The sequence below is a fragment of the Achroia grisella genome, unplaced genomic scaffold, assembly GCF_030625045.1.
Source record: "Achroia grisella isolate CSIRO2021 unplaced genomic scaffold, CSIRO_AGI_Agris_v1 utg241, whole genome shotgun sequence".
NCBI classification, from domain to species: Eukaryota; Metazoa; Arthropoda; class Insecta; order Lepidoptera; family Pyralidae; genus Achroia; species Achroia grisella.
Window position 1 is genome coordinate 526,088 of NW_026712734.1, and position 21,438 is coordinate 547,525.

Consider the following 21,438-nt stretch of genomic DNA (forward strand, 5'->3'; position numbering starts at 1 on the left):
TACAGCTACTATAATTACACTAATAAACAAATAAAATATATATAAAAGAGTGAAAATATCTACAATCTCTAACTTAACTGATCACTATTAAATTTTTATTTAAATCTTATCAAAAAAACACGACCACCAAATTCTATGTTTCCCGCCTTTTTTTCACTTAGAGATTTATACTTACCCTATGTACATTTTGTTATCATAGCTAATATTCACTTACTTTTCAAGAATGATTTACATCATATAGTAATAAGAAGACTTAAAAATTATTCAAACCATAAACAAGCATTTTAATATCAATACAACTATTTTAGGTAGTGCAAATATGTCCAGTCGATCAATCCCAAATTCAAGGAACCCGCTGTGGATTATCTAAAATTACTTCTATTATCTCGGTTTTATAAAATTAATAGTATAATACATAGATTCAAAATGTATTATCGTTTCCAATAAATGAATAAAAAGATAAATTATATTATGATTTGATATTTCCCCAAGATTAAACTAGATAATTATTTGCAATGTACCTACGTGGTTTCTGATATCTACCAATATTGTTATGTAATTAGAACATAGTTATGTATGTTATTAATTTATTTCAGATTATTATGAAAGGATATAATAAAATAAAATAATATACCTTTGTGTTAAAATCACAACTAAAATATTAATAAATAGAGATTGCTTAGCGTTTAGGCCAAATTTTGTACTTATGATTGTACCTATGTATATTTATATTAATTAATACTCTGTGTCTGGTGCAAATAAATGTATGAATAATAAAAAAAATAAATGTTTATTCTACATTTTTATACAATTCATTCACTACAGAAAAATAGGAAAGTGATAAAAATTCTTTGTCAGTAACGACTTTTCAATATATGAATATAGATTGAAGCATCCGTCTGCACTATCGGTTGCGGCGATACAAAGTAAGGAGATAGCTAAAGGGAGAAAATAGAACGATGTTCACAAGCTATATGAATACTTGGTACACTCCTTTAGTATAGTATATTCTATAATAATAGTGAACCAGGACAATTCACGTAGTCCTAAAATAAGCAGAGTTGTTGAGATGATTGAAGAGTGAAGATGTTGTACAACTAATAGAAATACATAAATATATGTTTTTTTATTATTACATACAAAATCTACATAGTAAATACTCAAATCAATATGTTTGTATAATGGGAGGATTTGAACCCGCGACTGTCATATAGATATGCGGTTTATGCGTAGGTACTAACTACCAAGACAAGATATAAAAGTCGCTTGAAAAGATACAGCTACCATATCTACCAACTGTCATACCTTCCCCGTTATCCCTTATGACATCCAACAGCTATAAGTCATGCTTTTCTTTGGGATGTGTACTACTATATAACAGTTACCTCGTCCCTTTTGTATGCAAGTAGTTTCTTAAGACCGACCGTGGTTTAGTTGGTAATCACGATAGTCGTGAAGGCTCAGACTCTCGTGTGAATAGATGGATGGATGTTTGTTACTACTGAACGGATTTTAATGAACCTTTACAACAATATAGCTTATACATCAGACTAACAAATAACTTATAAATTTTACACGGGTGAAGCCGCGGGCACAGCTAGTAGTAGTATAATATAATTAAGGCTATAGATTCAAAGAAATAGAAATTTACAAAATGTCGTTAAAGTCAACAACAGAAAGCGAATCATTGTATTTTTTACTCAAAATTTGTGTAAGAAGTAAAAATTAAGCGTATAGATTAGATATATGTATATTTTACTTATGGTTCTTTAACTAGGTAATACCAGTGGCGCTTAAACAATGACACATCATGGGGCTATGTAGTACTAACAGAAAATACACGTCATACTATAGAGGGGGCGAGTGATATTACCTATCATAGCTAGTGATATTCACGTGAATAGGCCGTGATTATGCCTTTATTCGAAATAGTTAATGTATACGTTGGTACAAGTTGAACGAACTACCTTTTACATGTTTATTTAAATATATAGAATGAAAAGTTCTTTTTCTTTAAAAGTGTGCGAATACACTAAGACGTAATATTAAACTATCAAGTAGATTATTATATAAGAACACGGAATATATCACTCCTGTACCGTTTCAATATCTGTGCTGTTAAGCAGATATAGAAAAAAAAATGATCAAATAGTAATATGGTTGATAAAGAAGTTTCTAATAAAAACAAACATTTCAGCGACAGTTGTTTACCGATACGCTAATATAATCATGTCACGCCTTAGTGTCATATATACACCATTTTGTTACTGTGTACATACAAACATTTTACTTTCCAAACAATGCTGTTGCAGATTAAAGTTTCTTTATTAACAGTATTGTATTTTTCTGGAATTTTATTCATGGTATTATTTCCGCCGAGAAATTTTGAACAGTAAGTTATTGCTCTGTACCTTCCAGTACCCAATATATTCTGGCTAAATTACATTGGTTTAATATATTAAATATAATATTATAATATTTGGCAATTTGGTAATTACTTCATTTATATGCATTTACTTCCAAGAGATTCTGTAGAAATATTTTATTCATTGTCTTAAGGTCTGGTGCGAGAAAAAGAACAATGAGAAGTATCGGAGATGAAATAAAATATAAACAATATATTAACTACGAGGCCTTGTTAACTGTAACTAAACGAATATCTTATAGTGACTCTGAAAGCGCCCGCTTGTTGTATTTAAAGCCAGTCACTTCTGAAAACAGAAGCATTATTGCTTTAGAATTACATAACGATCTACAAAGCAAGAAACCGGGAATACTCGTCATTGCAGGTAAATGATTAACTGAAAATAAAATTAAAATGTTTATATAGGAAAGACAGAAATTTTTTCTGGAGTCTAGTTGATTTTCGCACGCTACATAGTACATATGTTTTAAGGCTATGCAATGAAATAAATATTTTCTACAGGATTTCATAAAATCTCGGGGTGAACTATTGTCGTTCTGTTATCGTTGCATAGTTTTTCATAAATATAAACATGTATATAAAAATACGAAACCATTAATAACGTTTTGATCAGGTTGTGAATACTTAAATTAACAAAGAAATTACTACCCTCCGCTTTAACAATAAAAACCTGAACCGCTTACAAAACCTATTTTCATTATTAGAGTAATCAATAATTTTCTTTCTAATTAAAAAAGTAGCTTGATTGAAAAGGAGAAAACGTTTTAATACCTATCATCATAGAACATTCTTATAAATAAGAGGGGTTAACGTTTATCTATTGTTATCAAATTATCGATTCCCTGAATAATAGATATTAGTACTAAAGACGTAGTTCCTCTTTGTTTTGTTTATGTAGGTAACATAATGTTATTGTCATAAACTTTCATATCTTTGTGATTAAATAAATGATATGCACATTTTTTATTAAACCATATTTTACCTGTTATATATTTACGATTACCTATTAGGTATATCCTACTTGTAATGTATTACGTTGTAACGAATATATAATGATGTAATAGATAAATGTTTTCGTCTCCCTTTCGTATTTTATAGCTTTAGGTAAGACAGTATATAACGCTTGTTTGGACAGTATCAAACTTCCAATAAATTCGAAAACATTAATTGTATAAAAAGCTAAACAAAAATACCGTATATCGTCCATATGCGTTTGGGCTAAATATGTTATAATAAGTTATGATAGCTGTAAAGTACCGTAATAATTTGGAAACATTTGTTTTTGTTTAAATACTATAGTATACTTACTAATTGTAGGCATTTCAAGTGCTGCGTTCACCGGATTGTCGGCAATCGACAATAGCTCTGACTACCCACAAATGTTATATTAGATACATTTGTGACTGTATGTTGATGTAGAACAAGCACTAATAATTATATTCAGTCCTCAATTATTTGCAGCACTCAATGGCATGGCGTGGGGAGCTCCGAATGCAGTGATCGAATTGGCTGAAAAGTTACTTTATGATTCTAATTACCAAACTCCATTTTTTAATGATTACGATTGGTAAGTAGGTAAATGTAAATAATATAAACTCATACGTAGCTTATAAGTTTTCTTTTGTTAATAAAAATGTTCATAAAAGAAAAACGAAAAATAAATATTATTTTTGCAGCAATGCAACTTGTAATATATAGTATCATCAAAAACTCATTGATGTTAATTTATATATATTTTTGTCAACCAATATAGTGTACCTAGTATATACAGGCGGTATTATCAATAATAATTATGTTTCCATAGTTTCTTAATTATTTTTGTCCAGTAATACTCGTGACATACAGGCACTTATATATAGGTATTCACAACTTCTAACATAGTAAACTGAATATGTTAACTTTGTTATCTGTATTTTATGCATGTCTAAAACTTTGCCTATTTTTATCAGGTATTTGATTCCAATGGCGAACCCTGACGGTATAGATTTTACCCAAAATCTGCGTACACGCCCTTCATTTAGAGCTGACGAATGGTCTAAAAATGCGACAGTTAGGAACATCACACGTCCATCAATCTGGCATAAGAACATAGACAAGAACAATGAACAAGTAACATGTTTCGGCACCAACATTAACCGAAACTTCGCATATCACTGGCAAGGTTATTTACATTGATACGTACCTTATAGATTGTACGTAGGTACATATACCTATATATCTTTACGACATAGTAAACAGTGTGGAATATGCTGATTATCTTATGTATGCCGATGACAAAAAAATATTTTACAGGATCAATTCTGAATCGGACTGCCTTCGACTGCAATCGGACCTAAATAAACTATTTAAATATTATTTAGAGAATCAAATAACAGTAAATGTAAAAAAATGTCAATGTATTACTTACACGCGTAAAACGAATCCTATTGTATATACATATAATATTAATAACATAGCAATTGTCAGATCTGATGTAGTTCGTGATTTGGGAGTATTTTTTGATCACAAAATGTTACTTAATAGTCATATTGATAATATAGTAGACAAAGCATATAAAAATTTTGGATTTATAATTCGTGCTTGTAAAGATTTTACTGACGTACAGGCTATTAAAACCGTGTATTATGCCTATGTGCGTAGCATTTTGGAATACGCAAGCCAGGTATGGTCACCGCAATATTCAGTGTATAAAAACCGTATAGAGCGAATACAAAGGATATTTGTAAATCATCTCAATTATCGGCTTCGTGTGTCCTCTACCTCTTATAATGAGGACTGCCATCGGCATGGTCTTCTCACACTAGAAGATAGACGTAAAGTGTTGGATATGTGTCTACTTCACGATATCGTACGTGGTCGTTTTGACTGCGAGGAGCTGGTAGCTGCCGTGTCTTACCGTACACCGTCGCGCCGCACACGGCACACCCCGCTTTTGGCAGTACCTCGCCGTGCCTCAAACTATGCAACTAACTCACCCCTCGCTAGAATTCCTCGTGTATACAATAACGAATTTCATGACGTGGACTTGTTTTTTCACACAAAGGGCACATTTAAAAAGCACATTGTTAAATATATAAGTGACAGTTACGAAGCGATAGTCTAGTATCTATAATATGCACACTGCATACATTGTATGGACAAATTACCGGCATCAGTGTGTAGTATATATTATATGGAGATGTATAGCTTCCACACTCATTCATTCAATCATTTATTTAATTCATTTTTTTTTTATGTGTTCAGTTTATTTCTTTGATTTCCTATTTTGTTATTTTGTTTTAGCGCAAGCCAATACTACATACTTTGTGTTAATTAAGTGAAACCTATAGTAGCTTTAATTTTACAACATAAGTTAATGTAAATGAAATTGTAACGCTGTTGGTTTCTAATAAATAAATAAAAAAAAAAATATACTTTTTTATCAAAATATCATTTTTGACCAATGTGTAAGCGGAATACTCATTTACCGATAGATAACTAGTTTCTATTTGCGACCGGCCGCGTGTCCACATACTCGTAAGCAAGACGATAAAAAGCAGACTATGTATGTATCCTTCCTAAATACTACGTGTAATGCTAAATTCCGTGAAGGTTGGTCGAGCCATTGAGGCGCCTAAAGATCCACTATCACATGATATCTGTCTATACCTACCTAAAAGTACCTAAGTATTGCAATATATATATAAGTAACTGTAGGTATTGGCTATGTCGTTATTATTAGTAAGCAGAAATGGTCGAACAGTGTTTCGCAATCGATCAGTCGCTGATACTTACACAACCTTGAGTGAAAGAACTTCAAAATATATAGTCTATGTAGCTCTACCTAAATTTGAATTTTGAAAATAGATATAATTAAACGAATATAATGGTTAATAAACAAGGTTACAAATTAGAAACGGCATGTAGATATTTATTGTTTATGTGTTTTTTACGTCATTAAATCGTTAAATGTTTAAGTTAAAAGTTTTAATGAATGCTTAATATTTCGGTCAAAGTATCTACATATGTTATTAATTTGACCATTTAATTATGATATTAATGAATTCCTCGTTTGTTTATATTATAGACGATGTGAACAAAACTCCAAATGAATGCTCACAGTATTATCCTGGGCATAAGCCGTTTTCTTCAGTCGAAGCGCAGGCGATTCGCAACTACGTCCATAGTCTTGGAGACCTAATACATTTAACAATACATTTACATGCCAGTTTTGTTCCTAAAAAGGCAAGTTGTTATTTTATTTTGTTTGCTCTCCTTTCTCATATCTAAGAATTACACAAAACATGGCATATTATCTGTTTAAAAATAGTGGGTATAAAATAACTTTATACTTATTAAAGTACTTATGTCATATAGAAACATACCCTACGTACCTATTCTCATTACTTCTATAATAATATAGATTATACCTACATCAAAATAACACATAGGGTATACATTTCATGCGGGTGAAACCACGGGCACAACTAGCATGTTACACCTATATTATAAATATCTTAAGTAGGTACATACTTATAAGTAATTGAAGTCTAACAATAAACTTTTGATGCAGGATATTATGCATAAAATTTTCAATAATAATATGTGGAAGTGCGTCATAAATCGATAATTTAATAAATCGATAGATGAGCCAGATAAGAGTATGATAAATATATTAAAATGTATTAACCCCTACTTACGATATTCAGTTTGTAGTTTGTGTAGATACTACGGGTCCGGGCACCTATGGAGAATGACAGATTAGCTGAAGTCTAGTTAGTTAGACAATGTATGCATTACATGTTTCATCAGATATTAACCACGATTAATTCAGAGAGTACTGCGCTGATAATGACCTAACATTACATTTCTAACAATAGGGCTACTAGTCCCCAAATAAAATTATTCAGGAATGTGACGTTTTAAAATAATATATGTAGTATTTGAAACGCAAAATACAAAATATCTATTTCAATTTTGAAATTCAGTAGGTACCGTTTAAATTCAAAATGGAAATAGATATTTTGTATAAAAATTCAATTTATTTTTTAAGATACACTTTAGGATATTTTACGTATTTGTGAAATGCAAATAGGTAGATACCGTCGTCGTTTGGACGAAGTATTATCATATTTTTATATACGAATCCGCCCTATTCCCATAGGGCAAAATCGCCCTATAAGAACGACCAGGGCGAGCCAACGCCACCCGAGTCGCGTTAGAATACAAATGCGACATCGTAACTCCGCTAATTGCGATAGTAGTACACCGTGTGGTTTTTTAAGTAATAATCCCACACACACCCCCACGTGCGTAGCCCTTTTTTTGGTTTTTTGAAGATTTTCGAAACGATAAAAAGGGATCTATTGCCAGCTTTAAATTAGATACGGCTCATTTTATATCTCCTAAGGCTTATCTTCAATTATATACAAAAATCTTGCCAAAATCGGGGTTCTTAATTTAATAGGTAATATTCACTAATATTGGACCACGCTTGTCACCTCTTATTGTTAGTATAAAAAATATGCTTTGTTTTAAAAAAATAAAGGCAGTTATGCACAACGAAATTTTAATTTAATAATAAAAAAAAATCGTATTTCCCATGTTAAATACAAAATAAAAACTCACAAGTAGTTTTTCAAAATTTTTACTAAAGTATTCGCATTTTTTTGCTCTTTACCTACTATTTAAAATACTTCATGTCCTTTCTATTGTATTCCACGATTACCTCGCTGCCGTATTTTGATATTGCAATCGGGTGTACCATTCCATATTTATCCAACAAGCAGTTCCCATTCCTAATAAGCATATCCAGCATTTCTGCGGTATATAGTACATAGCTATGTACATACGGTCTCAGATGTATTGGTATATGAAGCTTGACTTGACTATATGAAGCTATAAATATAGGAACTTATTTACTAGATATATGTACAGCTCAAATTAAATACCTATAAATTAGGTACCTGTTTAACAGTTATATCAGTAACATCTGTTTAACAGTTATATGCAATATTCCACAATATTTATATAAAAAAATATTATTTTAGGAATTTATTTTGTATCCTTGGCGTTACTCTCTTCGCCACCCGAGCAACTACCGCACTTTACAAGATATCGGCGAGTATGCTGCGAGACAATCACGTTTGCCCGACGGACGACTGTTTGAGGTAAAAATAAAAATAGTAAGTTAATAAACAATTAAAGGAAAGTAAAATGAATCTTTGATCTTTAATATCTAGACTTGGGGAATGAGAATTGGTAAGGTACAGCTTTAATTTTAATAATTTTATAGTTTCTGTAACACACAACCACTCTCATTATTAGCCCCTGTAACGTAAGTAATTCGAGAATCATAGCAAACAACGAAGACCGTCTGTCCATTGATATAATAATGAATAATTATTTCGTTATATCAGTCCTAATTGCGGTTTCCGGGCCCCCTGACACGTTGATTCATCCCATCGTTGGGTATACCGTTATACCCAGCGAAATATTGATATATCAAATATTGTGTTCACCATGACTTCGATAATTGACTAATATATAAATAATTGATTAATGCGTCTGACTACCCCATGTATTATTACCAACAACGACAAGCATTTGCTAGCGTGCTAAAGCAAATTTCAGTGACTACAACGCCATCTAGTTTGAGTGAGGTAACCACCACAATATATTTTTAATTAATTAATATGATTCATGCTTATAAACTTAAAGTAAATATATAAATAGTAAAGATTAAATCTAATAATAATTATGATACAAAATTTATGTTCTAGAAGTTCGATATAATCATGTTTATTTTTAAGTTTTGATTTGACCTGCCTACTAACTTTGAAAACAGAACCACCATATTGTGTAGATAGCCCTGTTCGATTTAAACGTTCGAAGTGAAAAATAAGTGAAAGAAGAAATGATTAGTCTTTGTGTATCGTTGGTGCTGCCGCCCCGTAACAGATAACACTCGTAATTAATATATAATGTATTAAGATTCTAATTACAGGTACATCAAAGTAGTAGTGACGAGCGCGTGGCTGGCACACTTAGCGACTATATCACCGGTGTGGTTGGGATTGATCTAGTATTTTTAATAAAACCGTATCATCAGATTTATCCTAACTATACAGATCATACCATTCTTGGTTAGTTGACAAAATTAAGTAACTACCTACAGACATTATACCTATATTATTACATTGTAGGTGCTTTATTTAATAATATTATATTTAACAAAATTTGACTTAGAAACATAAACTTATGCCATAATATACCGGGAACATAAATACACTCAACAGATAATTCAATTTATTTAACCTAGGGAGATTAAAAATTCATCCGCAGGTACCTCTTTCTTAACAGATGGTTTGTAAGCTGTTTCAGTTGATGAGTAAGAATAGGCAGTGAAATTACAACAATATATGTGTAACAACTTGGAATTTGAACGCTCAAATGCTCAAATTTGAGATAGAGGTACTCTCGTTGACTTATATCGTCATCAAATCGCAATAACGGGATGTCTATATATTAAATATGTTGTCTCGTTATGTTTCCAGAGGTATACGAAACGAAAGCAATATCAGCAATTCTGAGCTTAGTTCGCGGTTGGAGAAGCAGCACTAAGCAAAATACACTTTCATTCTTTGGAAAGGACGTCGAATTCTAGATTATAAACAAACTACAAAAATGACCATGTTTCTAAAATAACATATGGTAAATAAAGTAATAAAATTCATGACTTTGTCAACATATTTATAAGTCTGTATTTTCTAAAAATAAATAACATAGGTACTTTACAAACTGAGCAATGTACACTATTTACAAATTAAAATATTCATTATCAACTTCTTGTTTTTTTATCTCTTACATTAGACATATCGATTTTCCAAGTTTTTGATAATAAATTAAGGTTGCTTAAAAGAGTCTCATATCTCTTATTATCACTATTAAGGTCGCTAGTGTGAAGAACGCTGAGATCGAGTGAAACTTGATGTAAATATTGCAATCGCTTGAGAAGGGCATCTTTTAGCTCCCTATGTTCATTCCACCGCCAATATTTCAGGCTTCTGTCGATGACTGTTGTAACATGCTCCCTCGTGTATTTTAGACATATTTTCTTTTCCTCATTCGCCTGAAAAATATTATTTTATTTTAATATAATCGATACCTACATACTAACGGTTTCCCAAGGCTTTGCTTATGCCAAACTGTTCACTTCACTTTCGTCACATTTAAATTTTTGTTCAATCGTTTTCCGAATTCCGAACGTTAACTGTAACCGATTTCATATGTCTAAATACGGCAAGAAATCACGTGCGCGTTGTCAACCCTTAATAAATCTTATACCCTGGTTGTTTTATCTTAACCCTATACTGTAGTCTCTAGGGAAAACCTCGGCAAGTAGTTCATCCTACAATCATCATATATATCCTTAGAAATTTTAAAAAAACTTCGCTACATCCTGATTTATTTTCCATCTATATTTATGTAGTGTTTAGCGGGTACACAGTACGTACATGTGCACGTTGGCAGATGTGCAGTCGCACACGCAGTTGTTCCGGCGGCGCGAGCGAGCGCAGCGCCAGCGCCACCAGACCACTCGACGTGATGCGCTCCATCGACGGGTACGACCGACTCTCTGCTTCCTTATCCCTGCAACACACACCGAGTAAAATAAAATAAACCCTCTACAAAGTCAAATATAACAGTAATTACAAATTGTTGCTAGATCAGTTCTTTTTTTAAATCTATTTTTGACTTTACATCTTCATCATCCATTAACACGTAATGTATATGCCGTGTATGTGACGGCATAGTGAGGCGACTGAGTAAGTAGTTATTACGAGTGAGAAATTACTACTTACTATTAGTCAAGCTAAATATACAGTCAGTGATCCACTTGACACAAATAAGAGAACCCTGGAATATTTGACGACCTCGGTGGTCTAGCGGTCTAGCACACCGCTTTACGACCGATGGTCGCGGGTTCGATTTCTCGCACGGCACAAACATTTGTATTCATGAGTATGATTGTTTGTATCGGTCTGGTTGTTTTCTATGTATAATATGTATGTATTTACAAAAAAATATATCTATGTATATTATTGTATATGTATCAGTTATCTAGTATTCATACCACAAGCTTTAGCTAGCTTAACTTGGGTCTAGATGGCGTTGTGTTAATTGTCCTGAGATTATTATTATTATTTGTTGAAACGAGCATCCCTTGTGGTCACGACCTTGGCCTTGAGCAGTCGAAGAGAAGAAAAAGACTATAGGTCTTCTTCTTAGTAAACTCAATCATCAGATATTCAGAGAGTAATGGAAGTGGTGCAATTATAAAATACATTTCTTTGGCTTCAATAGAACACAATAAGGTTGCTGTTTATGTCTTTCTGTTTATCTACTTACTGCTTATAAATCGAGCAACGGATTTTGATAGTTTTCGGCGACATTTTTTTTGTAGGTTTATTATATTGTATAATACTTACATATATTCCATCTCCATCACATATACGCTCGCTTACCTTTATATATAATACATACATACATATATATGTAATATTATATTATACAAGTTATGTACCTTTAGACTATGATACCAAATGTGCAATGATTAATAAATTGGATAATTAAAACAGCTATTTCTCATTAAGAGACAAAAAATAGATAATTAATATTGGATTATGCAAACACCGTGTCATTTAAATTAAGTCATTGTTATAATTATGTACCTATGTGTAATTTATCACAATCGGCTACATAAATTTGATAAAAAAAATGCTTTATACTTGTAATTAATAATAACTATAATTCGCTACATTTGTATGTAATGAGACAACAATGGATTTTTGAAACGTTTGTGACGATAAAACCGTTCAGTGCGTATTGATTTATAATTTAGTAAGTTGGCGTGACATTGCTTACTTACTTAACTCTATTGGAATAATGGCAATAGCAAACGACCTGAAAACCTAAATTATGGAAAATACTAAACATCTCATAAAATAATTTGATTCCTTCAAACAATTGGCAACGGTTGCCTTTGCGCAAAGTTGTCTGTGTGTATCTTTGTCTAACCCAATTCAGGTCATGGTATGTTGATGTGATATCTGTGGCGCTCTTTTTGTATATTGGCACTTTTTTATGTAAACGGAATGCAAGCATGTTAAGCGACGGGAAGTGGTATACAGAATTCGGGACTTGATCCTTCCCAAAGGACCAAATTATTCATCGATACTCTGTAATTAGATTCTAGGATTTTGAAACCGATTACTGGATACGATGCACACGAAACCATTATTGCGGGAGTATGTGTACGACGCTTCACTTATATTTCCAATTAAAAAAAGTGCGAGAGTTAAGATTTGCGTATACAATTATACTATACCTACACGGCTATACAATCGTCTCAACACTTACGTAAGTATATAATATAATCTACATAATAGAAAAAAAGAAATAAATATACACACAGGAATAAAACATATAGGCCAAAAAGTTGTCGCCTTAAAGAGAGCGACAGATATAACTTTACAATAAAATATACATAGTCTGGACATAAATACTATTACACTTAAAAAAAACTTAGATTTGAATTTGGAATCTGTCATTCTTTTACGAATGATCACTACGTTTTCTCAATTTCGCGCCAATCGATTGTCAACTATTTTTGTCATATTAAAATGGAGTGGGGTTGTAAAGAAAACCGAAACGCTGTGATTGCATTACACAAAGCATCTTTGTTACACAAAGATGCTTTGTGTGCAATACAAAAATTGTATTTGACTTAACTTACCCTTCTTAACCTTCAATGAAACCTCCTCTGTTTGTGATAAAAAAAGATCTGGCCGTCCACGCAATGTGGCAATCAATAAAAGCAGTAAGGGAAAGATTTGGAAGAAATTCTGTCAGAAAGTAAAAGATTCTATCACGCGAGATGAAGATAGATCCTAGAACTATATTGCGTATTTTAAAAGATGACTACGTACCTACTTGCAGCCTATAGCACTGTCTTTACTTAACTAATAATTTAAAAAAGATATGATGCTACAATCAAAACTACGCTAAAGTGGTAGGCAAAGGGAAGTCACAGATTTTTTTTACGGATGAGTTAATTTTTATAATTGAGGAATATTTTAACAAGGACAATGACCGTGTTTATGCTCAAAGCGGTAAAAAAGCTACCCAATTAATGAGCAGAATACAATATGGAAACTATTCCCACCTCAGTGATGGTTTAGTAGGGTGTTAGTTATGACGAAGTGACTAAGCCATATTTTTGTATAAAGGTATCAAAACAACGGCACAAGTGTATTAAGACACCATTCTTGAGAAGGTGGTTGAAAACACTATGTTCCATAATCAAGAATGGGCCTTTAAGTAAGACTCAGCGACAGGTCATAAAATACGATCCACCCAAACTTGGTTGGAAACGAATGTTCCGGACTTCATCAAAGTGGAAGACTGGCCGTCATCTACTCCCGATCTTAATCTAATGGATTATGGTTTATGGTCAGTTATAGAGAGCATGATTTGCTCTAAACGCTAAGATAATTGGAGTCCCTATAGCATCGATAAAATTGCAGCTAATGGAGATCATTTTGAATAAGCTTATATATATTTTAATTAATGTATTTATATTAATGTTTACACTAACACACATTACAGTAATAAATTTTATATGCAATAGAAAAACAATATTTATGGCAAGACTAAGTATGGTAGATATATATAATAGTCATACATACATGTCGGCGGGAAATACGAAGACGGTGGGGTGAACGTGTCCGGAGTACTGCCACGGCAGGTCGTGCCGGAGCGCGTCGAGCCGCGCGGCGCGCGCCGGCACGCTCGCCGCCCGCAGCCGCCGCGCCGCCGCCGCCAGCGCCCGCGCCCGCGCCGCGCCGCACGACCCGCCGCACACCATCACCAGCCGCACCTGCCCGCCCCACGCGTACCACTGCACGTCACTACCACCGCCACCACACCGCCCGCACGTGGCATACTACTACCATCAGCACGCCGGCCGTACGAGACTTACTACTACCGCTACCATACCTGCCGCACGGGACATACCTACTACTAGCACTAGCACACCGGCTGCGGACTGATAACCTCGATCAAAATATCGAATTTTGATTCGGTCTATCGGTATGAATAGAGAGTTTATGACCGGATTAGTGACCTCTTTGTTTACCTTTTTTCTATTATATAATTCTATAAAACTACTTTTTAATTTAGGCCCTTTTGGTAACAGTGACACTTTACTCTTTAAGCACAGTGCTCGCAAATATTATTTACTAATTGTGGACAACAATAATAACTTACAATTTTTAAATATTAATAATCTATATTTAGGTATAAATAGATAACTACAACATTACTTACCGTGCCTGGTGTATTTATGAGTTTTTTAAAACTGCGTGTTGTCAAGTCTATTACTTCAATACTGCTATTATTGGTCCCTTTACTTGTTGTCTTCCCTTCCGATCCATAGTAATGAGTATGGGCTGCGTCCTCTACATGTGTGCGTAAAGAACGTTTTAGCGATTTATACGTAAAATTATAAATGAAATCTCGAATTGATTTGGCACTATATTCCTCAGAGAGAACATACTGACTTTCATGCTGCAAATAAACAACAAAATATTATTATTATATAAGAGATTGTGTATTTCATGTAGCAATAAACTATATATTTAACCGGGTCCTAAAAATAATTTTATGACAAATAAAAATATTTGACTTTCAATGTGTCGTTTAGGTTGCACTAGCCTTGGTCAAGAGCTGACTGGAGTAACAGCAATGGCAATGTTGGTGTTAGCAGTTTTTTCAACTACCGTCACTGGGTTGTCCAACGAAAGATCGCGACAAACAGCACTCACGGTAACCATACACTTACTGACTGATGCTACTGAAATTATTCGTAAATATAACATAAAATTATTCCTGTTAAGACCCGGTTAAGAGTATAAATAAAGTATACAAAACACTAACGTTTAAAATTAACTATTGACTAAAAGTTCTAGGTAACTTTTCCACAAATACACATTGTCAAAAATTAAGACATGTGTAATTAAATATAACCAAAAACCTCCTAATTATCAATGTTTTTTAGGCTAGAAAGAATGAAACTAGACAAATGAATAATATATCCATCCTACCTTACTATTCAATATCACAGCAATAGTTTTGTCTTTTCGTTTAGATATATCAATACCTAAAAATTCTGCGAAATGGTGGTTGGCAACACTGTCAACAGCTAACATATGAAGACTAAAGTTTTTAGCACAAGCTAATCCATGCACGTTTGTCATATTTTGCTTCTCCTCCTTGGTAGGAATCCTGGTCGGAGCTGCAGGAGGGTTAGTCTCGTAGGCAAACTTCATTAATTTACAAAAATGTTTTACGTTCTCTTGTACCAAATTATCCGGTGAAAGTGGATCATCTTCAAAAGGTAACATTGTTGTTTCCAAGCTGCAAATAAATGTTCATTTTTAATGCATTAAATACAATCTATTTACTACATTGTTGACTTCACACACCATAATATGCAATAGAGGGGGAATATATTGTAATTATAAGCTCCTTTTTAAATACCTATTAATTTCTCCATACTGATTTTGTATTATTATTTCAATATAATAGAAAGAGATTTTTCTTTCAATATTTTTTATATAAAGAGTAAATAACACAAATTAATATTACTAGAAGTAATCTCTTAATATTTTTAGAATAAAATTTCCAAAATTCAAGAATAATAAATGTTTCTCACTTAGTTAGATGTTCTTCTGAATTTTCTTCAATATTGACATTTCTGTCGTGGTTTTGTGATTGACACTGTTCATAGTTATCATAAAAACTTTTTTCAGCTGGTAGTTCTGTAGAAATGCATTCTTGCAATAGAGCTAAAGAAGATAACACTTGAGATTCGTCATAAGAGCCGTCTGCAAGTTTCGGGATAGGAAGGCCCCTTTTTATAAGAATATTTACAGATCCAGTCTTCTGACTTTTTTGAGTTACATTGCTCCATGGATATTTATTGTTTTGTGAAACAATCTCCTTCTTGTAATAGAGATTATGTTTACTTACAGATTTCTTGAATTTATACTGTTGGCAAAATTTTACAAAATCCTTCTGCTGATATAAAAGTCTTTGGACTTGTTGCAATTTTATTAGTTCAGATGTCCATTGTGTGCTCTCATTATTATTACAATTGTAATATTCCATGGCCACTTCGCGTAACTAAAAATGTAAATAATTTCACATACTACCCATAAACAGATGCTATTTGCAGGGACAGGTCTGCTGTAGATAACTATTACTAACATTGTTACTTTACTAGCCATATTTATTTAGCTACTTTAGATTAAATTAAGTTCTTATTAATCATGTAGCAGATAACAAATTTCAATAATTAATAATAATTACAACAGTATTTAAATTGCACTTTTAAATTCCTTGAGCTACAGGTTCTTCAATAATTTATCACAAATTTCCAATTCCAAAGCAAATTATAAGTATAAGTTATGTTTACTTACCAAATCATAAGAAGGCAATTGCTCATATAAAGGATTAAGTGGTGTGAATAATATTAATATAGGATTTCCATCAACATATCTTTCAAAACTGAATGCTTTCTTCCACATGGGTATCACACGTGCAACCGGTTGCGAGAAGTTCTCCAAAACCCAATGTAGAAGTGATGACTCGTTCCAGGATTGTATATCACCATTATTCAAAAATTCCTGTTTATTAACATATTTAGTCACATTACTCTATGCAATTTAGTGAATGTAGAAAAAAGTAACTGAATTGGTGATACTACTGTCTCTATATATAGAAATGAGTCCCTATTTCCCTTGATAATTACTTAAGCAATTTCATTCTTTTTAATTGTTTTCTAATAGTTTGTAGAAAGTTCTTACTGAACAAAAATTAAGAAAACTGTGCAGAAAATTTCAATATTTCAGTATACTTAATGACTATTTGACTTCAAGCATTTGCTGACATATAATGAATTTTCTAAGACAGGACAAAATCTGTTGGCTCAGCTGGTATTCAATATTAATAATAAAAATCATCTGAAAATGAAATCTTAATACATATTACTATAATTTTAATGTACCTTTGTATCATTCCATAGCATCATTCTTGCATTTGGCATTACCTCAACACCAAGATCTATTGCAAGTTCTTCTGAGGTAACCACTGCAAAACATATTTCTCCAACGGTATCAAACTCGCGTGCTTTCATAGCAGCATAATACCAAATATTATAATATCGTGAGGTATCTGTTAGTGGAGTGTATCCAACAGCTACAGCCTGCAGTTGTAGAATTATTCCAAATATATTAAATAAAAAAAAGGGTCTATGTCTATGATAGACTATTTAGAAAATACTAGTTCGAATTCAATAGAGATGGATATCACTGAAGGGTATATAAGGTAATGATATGACCAGTAAGAGCAGAGCTGCAATGAAAAATGTTGCAAAAACAAGGGAACTTCAGATAATTGAGCGAGTTAGCTAGTTATACATAAATAGAAACAGTTCTTGAGTTGTAAAAAGCATTACTATTACTCAGAATGGGCTGAGCACAAGAGGTTTTATTATCATTCAGACACAGATGATATATCATACATAAAGTATGTTTCAACTAAAATTCAATATGGAGAATCAGGTCTAATTATCTGATTCTCCATATTGAATATTGATTTTGAATTTTAAATGCAACAAAAGCATTAGGAATATAATATCACATGTACAATATTTATATATAATATATAGTAAGGTATACAACATTATTTATTATAATAATGTTAGTATGTGCAGCGACCAGCACAGATTACATTACATTTACAGATGTATAGACTAGCTTCCACCCTCTTGTTATAGCCTATGTTCAGTCTAATATTTCTGTATCTATAGAAATAGTTCTATATGTAGTTAAAATTAGGCTATAGGTGTAGTTTGACATTTATAAGTTAGAATTTATAAATTTTATATTTAAGATTGTGGTATAAAACTGAGTATTTCAAAGTATATTGGAAAAATATTAAATATAGAATTAACTTTTACTGAGTCAATATTTTTGGCATTTTCACATGTTGCTAGTTCTTTTTTATATTGTATATATATGTAATAAACTAGAGCTATAAAAAATATCTCAATAATAACTATAAACAAATTTATAAATTACATAAAATAAATACTAAAAAACTAATATTATGAACTCACATCACAGATAGATAATAAATGTACAAGATGTTCTGTAGTTGACACTCGCTCTAATGGCTTCATTATCATTTGAAGAAAATTTACCATACTGTGAGCATCTCTAGGACCTGGTTTAGGTAAAAAAGAATTATTATTGAAAGGCATATTCAAGAATGGTGCATACAGTGACTCCCTCCTCTTTAAAACATAGTGAGAAATGTTGGATGTTGTGTTATACTCTGAGATAATTTTGTGATTATCAAAATGTTATTTTCTTATTGTTACTCTATTTAAAGTGTTATATTTGTGGATCCGTGATATAAATTTGTGGAAAGGTTAGCTTATACCTTTGTATAGGACTCCTCTGGAGTTTACAGTATAAGCCATTAAAATTGGCCATGAAGGTATCTTACTATGATGTAGACGACATTCACTGCCTGGATTCCAACAATTTATAGCAGAAAAATGGACCTGAAATATAAAAATCCAATTATATCTTTTACCAGTATTATATTTTCTACTAGATGTGCCTGAGGTTTCATCCGCATTAAATTTCAATATAAAATTTAGCCTATGTGTTATTCTGATACATAAGCTATATTACTGTAAAGTTTCTTTAAAATTCGTTGAATAGTTTTTGTGAGAAAGAGTAACAAACATCCATACTTAATCTTAATAATATTATAAATGTTTTACAAACATTTATAATATTATTAAGATTAAGTTTAGAGTATTCTGGATACTCTACAAACGGTTTTTACAATAATTGTGTCTCTTTTGATAATGTTTCATTTCCATAACTATTGTAGCAATATAATTAATATTAAGAATATTATATAAGAATATAAAACACAGATAAAATACTGACATAATCTCTTAAGATTAAAGCAGCCTTCTCAAACTCTCCTCGTACATACTGTGACTCAGCATCCCAAGGAGCATAATACATAACAAATGAAACGTCAACACTATTTATGGCTGACAGAGCATTACTCAGCTGACCCCTGTACCAATCTTTCACTATTGAGTCTGTACTAAAAAATCTCACAGCTTGTGGGTATTTTGATACTTTTGTTGATCTGGAAAATTATTAACACAAATTATATACAGATTGTATACAGAATACAGATGTACAAAACTTTGCAGTCATTGCAGTATATAAATTAAAAGCAGGAGTTAGAACAAGTCATCAGAACTATAAAAAAAATCTTGACACTAATTATGTACTACTTTTTTTTTAATCTAAATGTATTTAAAAAAAAGCTATAAAATCAACAGCCTGTGATGATCATTTCAACCCTGTTGATACAAATTAAATAAGTATTTAAATTGTTGAAACAAGGTTGGTTTACTGAAAATTCTGAAATACTAATAACATATTGTTTTACCTATACACAACGTCAATTAGCAGGACACAAATATAGATACTGTATTTATTGCTTACAAGAAATAATTAACTGTTTTGTTATTCTTTAAAGCTGGTCTTATCCAAAAAATAAATGCAATCATGGATACAAAAGGTACAATAGGTGTAATGTGAGGGTGACAGGGCTAATTAGTCACATGTATACTGCTTGTAGGCATTGTATACAGGTAAGTCAGCATATGTTGAGGATGATAAAATATGTTAAGTACTCACGTATTGTGTAGAGCCCCATAGGTTGTTAAAGCCAATGCTACGCAAAACACCATTTCTTTTATCAACATATTGAGCGTTATGTCCCTGTTTTGTTGTTTGGCGACTTGTGTACTGGAAAGGGGATCTCGTTCATTGCTAGAACCACCTGAGTTTGTTTTAAATGACGTGACCTGTACGATGTCTTCAGTGTTCGCCGTTGGAAACATTACACGTCATTAGAAAACAAATGTAAATTAAATTTCAATCTCCTGTTATGTTATGTGGCATTGCAAAATATATTTCCCAAGGAATGTTCGTATACTAATAACGTAAACAAAATATAAAGTCACATACATAGTAAAATTTGTTATTATTATTCTATTATAACTTTAAATGATTCATATTTTAAATATTAATATAACCACCACACAAATAATTATTTTTATTTCATTTGACGTGAGACGTGTTGACCACAGATCAGACAGGCAGACATAGAGAACAAATACTGCCAATACTGTCAAACACAGATCAGAAAGACTTAGAACTGACGTCCAGATGATCCTATTATTTGTACATTTTTAGCTGAATTTATACATTTAAATAATATTAAAATTTAATTCAATGTGGTCCGTATCATATACAATTTTAGTCGTAAATATCATATCCTATATTATTATGTATATATAATTTCCTAACCTAATCATTAACCCTATATATAGCGTTATTAGTTATAATTAATGATATTTCCCAGTTTTGTTTTTGGCGAAATACCTAAAATCGGAGTCAAACACGATATAGAAAAGAAAGGTGATTTCAACTATTATTACGCCATTTAAATGACGCTTAGTATCTTTAAATAAATAAAGCATAAAAACGCTACCGATTATTTTTATCATCGCTTATTGAACGTAATAAAAACGGTATTAAGTTTAAAAATATTAGTATGTGAGGAATCTACGGATAGCGTGCGGGAACATTATTGTCTAGCGATGCTGTCATTGGCGGACCGAATCCCTTCTTATCTCATATAAGTAATATTGTGGTACATATTATTAATATTATTCAACCTCTGTAATAACTCAAGAATACACATTTATAAAAGCCATAACTGGAGTCATCCTTTCACCGCCCTTTCCTTGCTTGTACCAGACGAACACTCAATATACTCAATATGCCGCTAAAAATATATAAAAA

The 21,438-nt window shown here is 32.0% G+C and overlaps 2 protein-coding genes across 5 annotated transcripts; one reads left to right on the forward strand and one right to left on the reverse strand.

Annotated features, from left to right (window-relative positions):
- Window positions 1-2,217: 2,217 nt before the first annotated feature.
- Window positions 2,218-10,073, forward strand: LOC131842537 (carboxypeptidase B-like). 4 transcript variants are annotated; one of them, XR_009357495.1, is made up of 9 exons: window positions 2,218-2,392; window positions 2,560-2,789; window positions 3,887-3,992; window positions 4,375-4,586; window positions 6,492-6,649; window positions 8,455-8,574; window positions 9,411-9,549; window positions 9,779-9,877; window positions 9,961-10,043. XR_009357495.1 is itself a non-coding variant. In XM_059191106.1 (8 exons), the coding sequence occupies exons 1-8, from the start codon at window positions 2,301-2,303 to the stop codon at window positions 10,068-10,070; spliced, it is 1,167 nt and encodes a 388-aa protein (XP_059047089.1). In that variant the 5' UTR covers window positions 2,218-2,300; the 3' UTR covers window positions 10,071-10,073. The 4 variants fall into 4 exon arrangements, 3 of the variants coding, with proteins under 3 accessions (XP_059047089.1, XP_059047091.1, XP_059047090.1); XM_059191106.1 differs by lacking the exon at window positions 9,779-9,877 and having other exon boundaries at window positions 9,961-10,073; XM_059191108.1 differs by lacking the exon at window positions 9,961-10,043 and having other exon boundaries at window positions 9,767-9,852.
- A 171-nt stretch (window positions 10,074-10,244) lies between these two features.
- LOC131842536 (thioredoxin domain-containing protein 11) lies at window positions 10,245-20,719 on the reverse strand. Its single transcript, XM_059191104.1, has 12 exons — window positions 20,266-20,719; window positions 19,495-19,705; window positions 18,974-19,097; window positions 18,648-18,754; window positions 17,535-17,732; window positions 16,948-17,154; window positions 16,182-16,651; window positions 15,571-15,883; window positions 14,795-15,034; window positions 14,155-14,345; window positions 10,921-11,056; window positions 10,245-10,535 (listed from the first exon to the last, which is right to left on the reverse strand). The coding sequence occupies exons 1-12, from the start codon at window positions 20,469-20,471 to the stop codon at window positions 10,245-10,247; spliced, it is 2,694 nt and encodes an 897-aa protein (XP_059047087.1). The 5' UTR covers window positions 20,472-20,719.
- Between the last annotated feature and the right edge of the window lie 719 nt (window positions 20,720-21,438).

Excerpts from the sequence above, each read along its gene's own strand:
- LOC131842537 (XM_059191106.1), top strand. The coding sequence starts at position 2,301 with ATGCTGTTGCAGATTAAAGTTTCTTTATTAACAGTATTGTATTTTTCT. Across the intron at positions 4,587-6,491 it reads CTTCGCATATCACTGGCAAG|ACGATGTGAACAAAACTCCA; the intron begins GTTATTTACATT and ends TTTATATTATAG. Across the intron at positions 9,550-9,960 it reads TACAGATCATACCATTCTTG|AGGTATACGAAACGAAAGCA; the intron begins GTTAGTTGACAA and ends TTATGTTTCCAG.
- LOC131842536 (XM_059191104.1), bottom strand. The coding sequence starts at position 20,471 with ATGTTTCCAACGGCGAACACTGAAGACATCGTACAGGTCACGTCATTT. Across the intron at positions 19,098-19,494 it reads CTTTAATCTTAAGAGATTAT|GTCCATTTTTCTGCTATAAA; the intron begins GTCAGTATTTTA and ends TTTATATTTCAG. Across the intron at positions 10,536-10,920 it reads ACATCTGCCAACGTGCACAT|GCGAATGAGGAAAAGAAAAT; the intron begins GTACGTACTGTG and ends AATATTTTTCAG.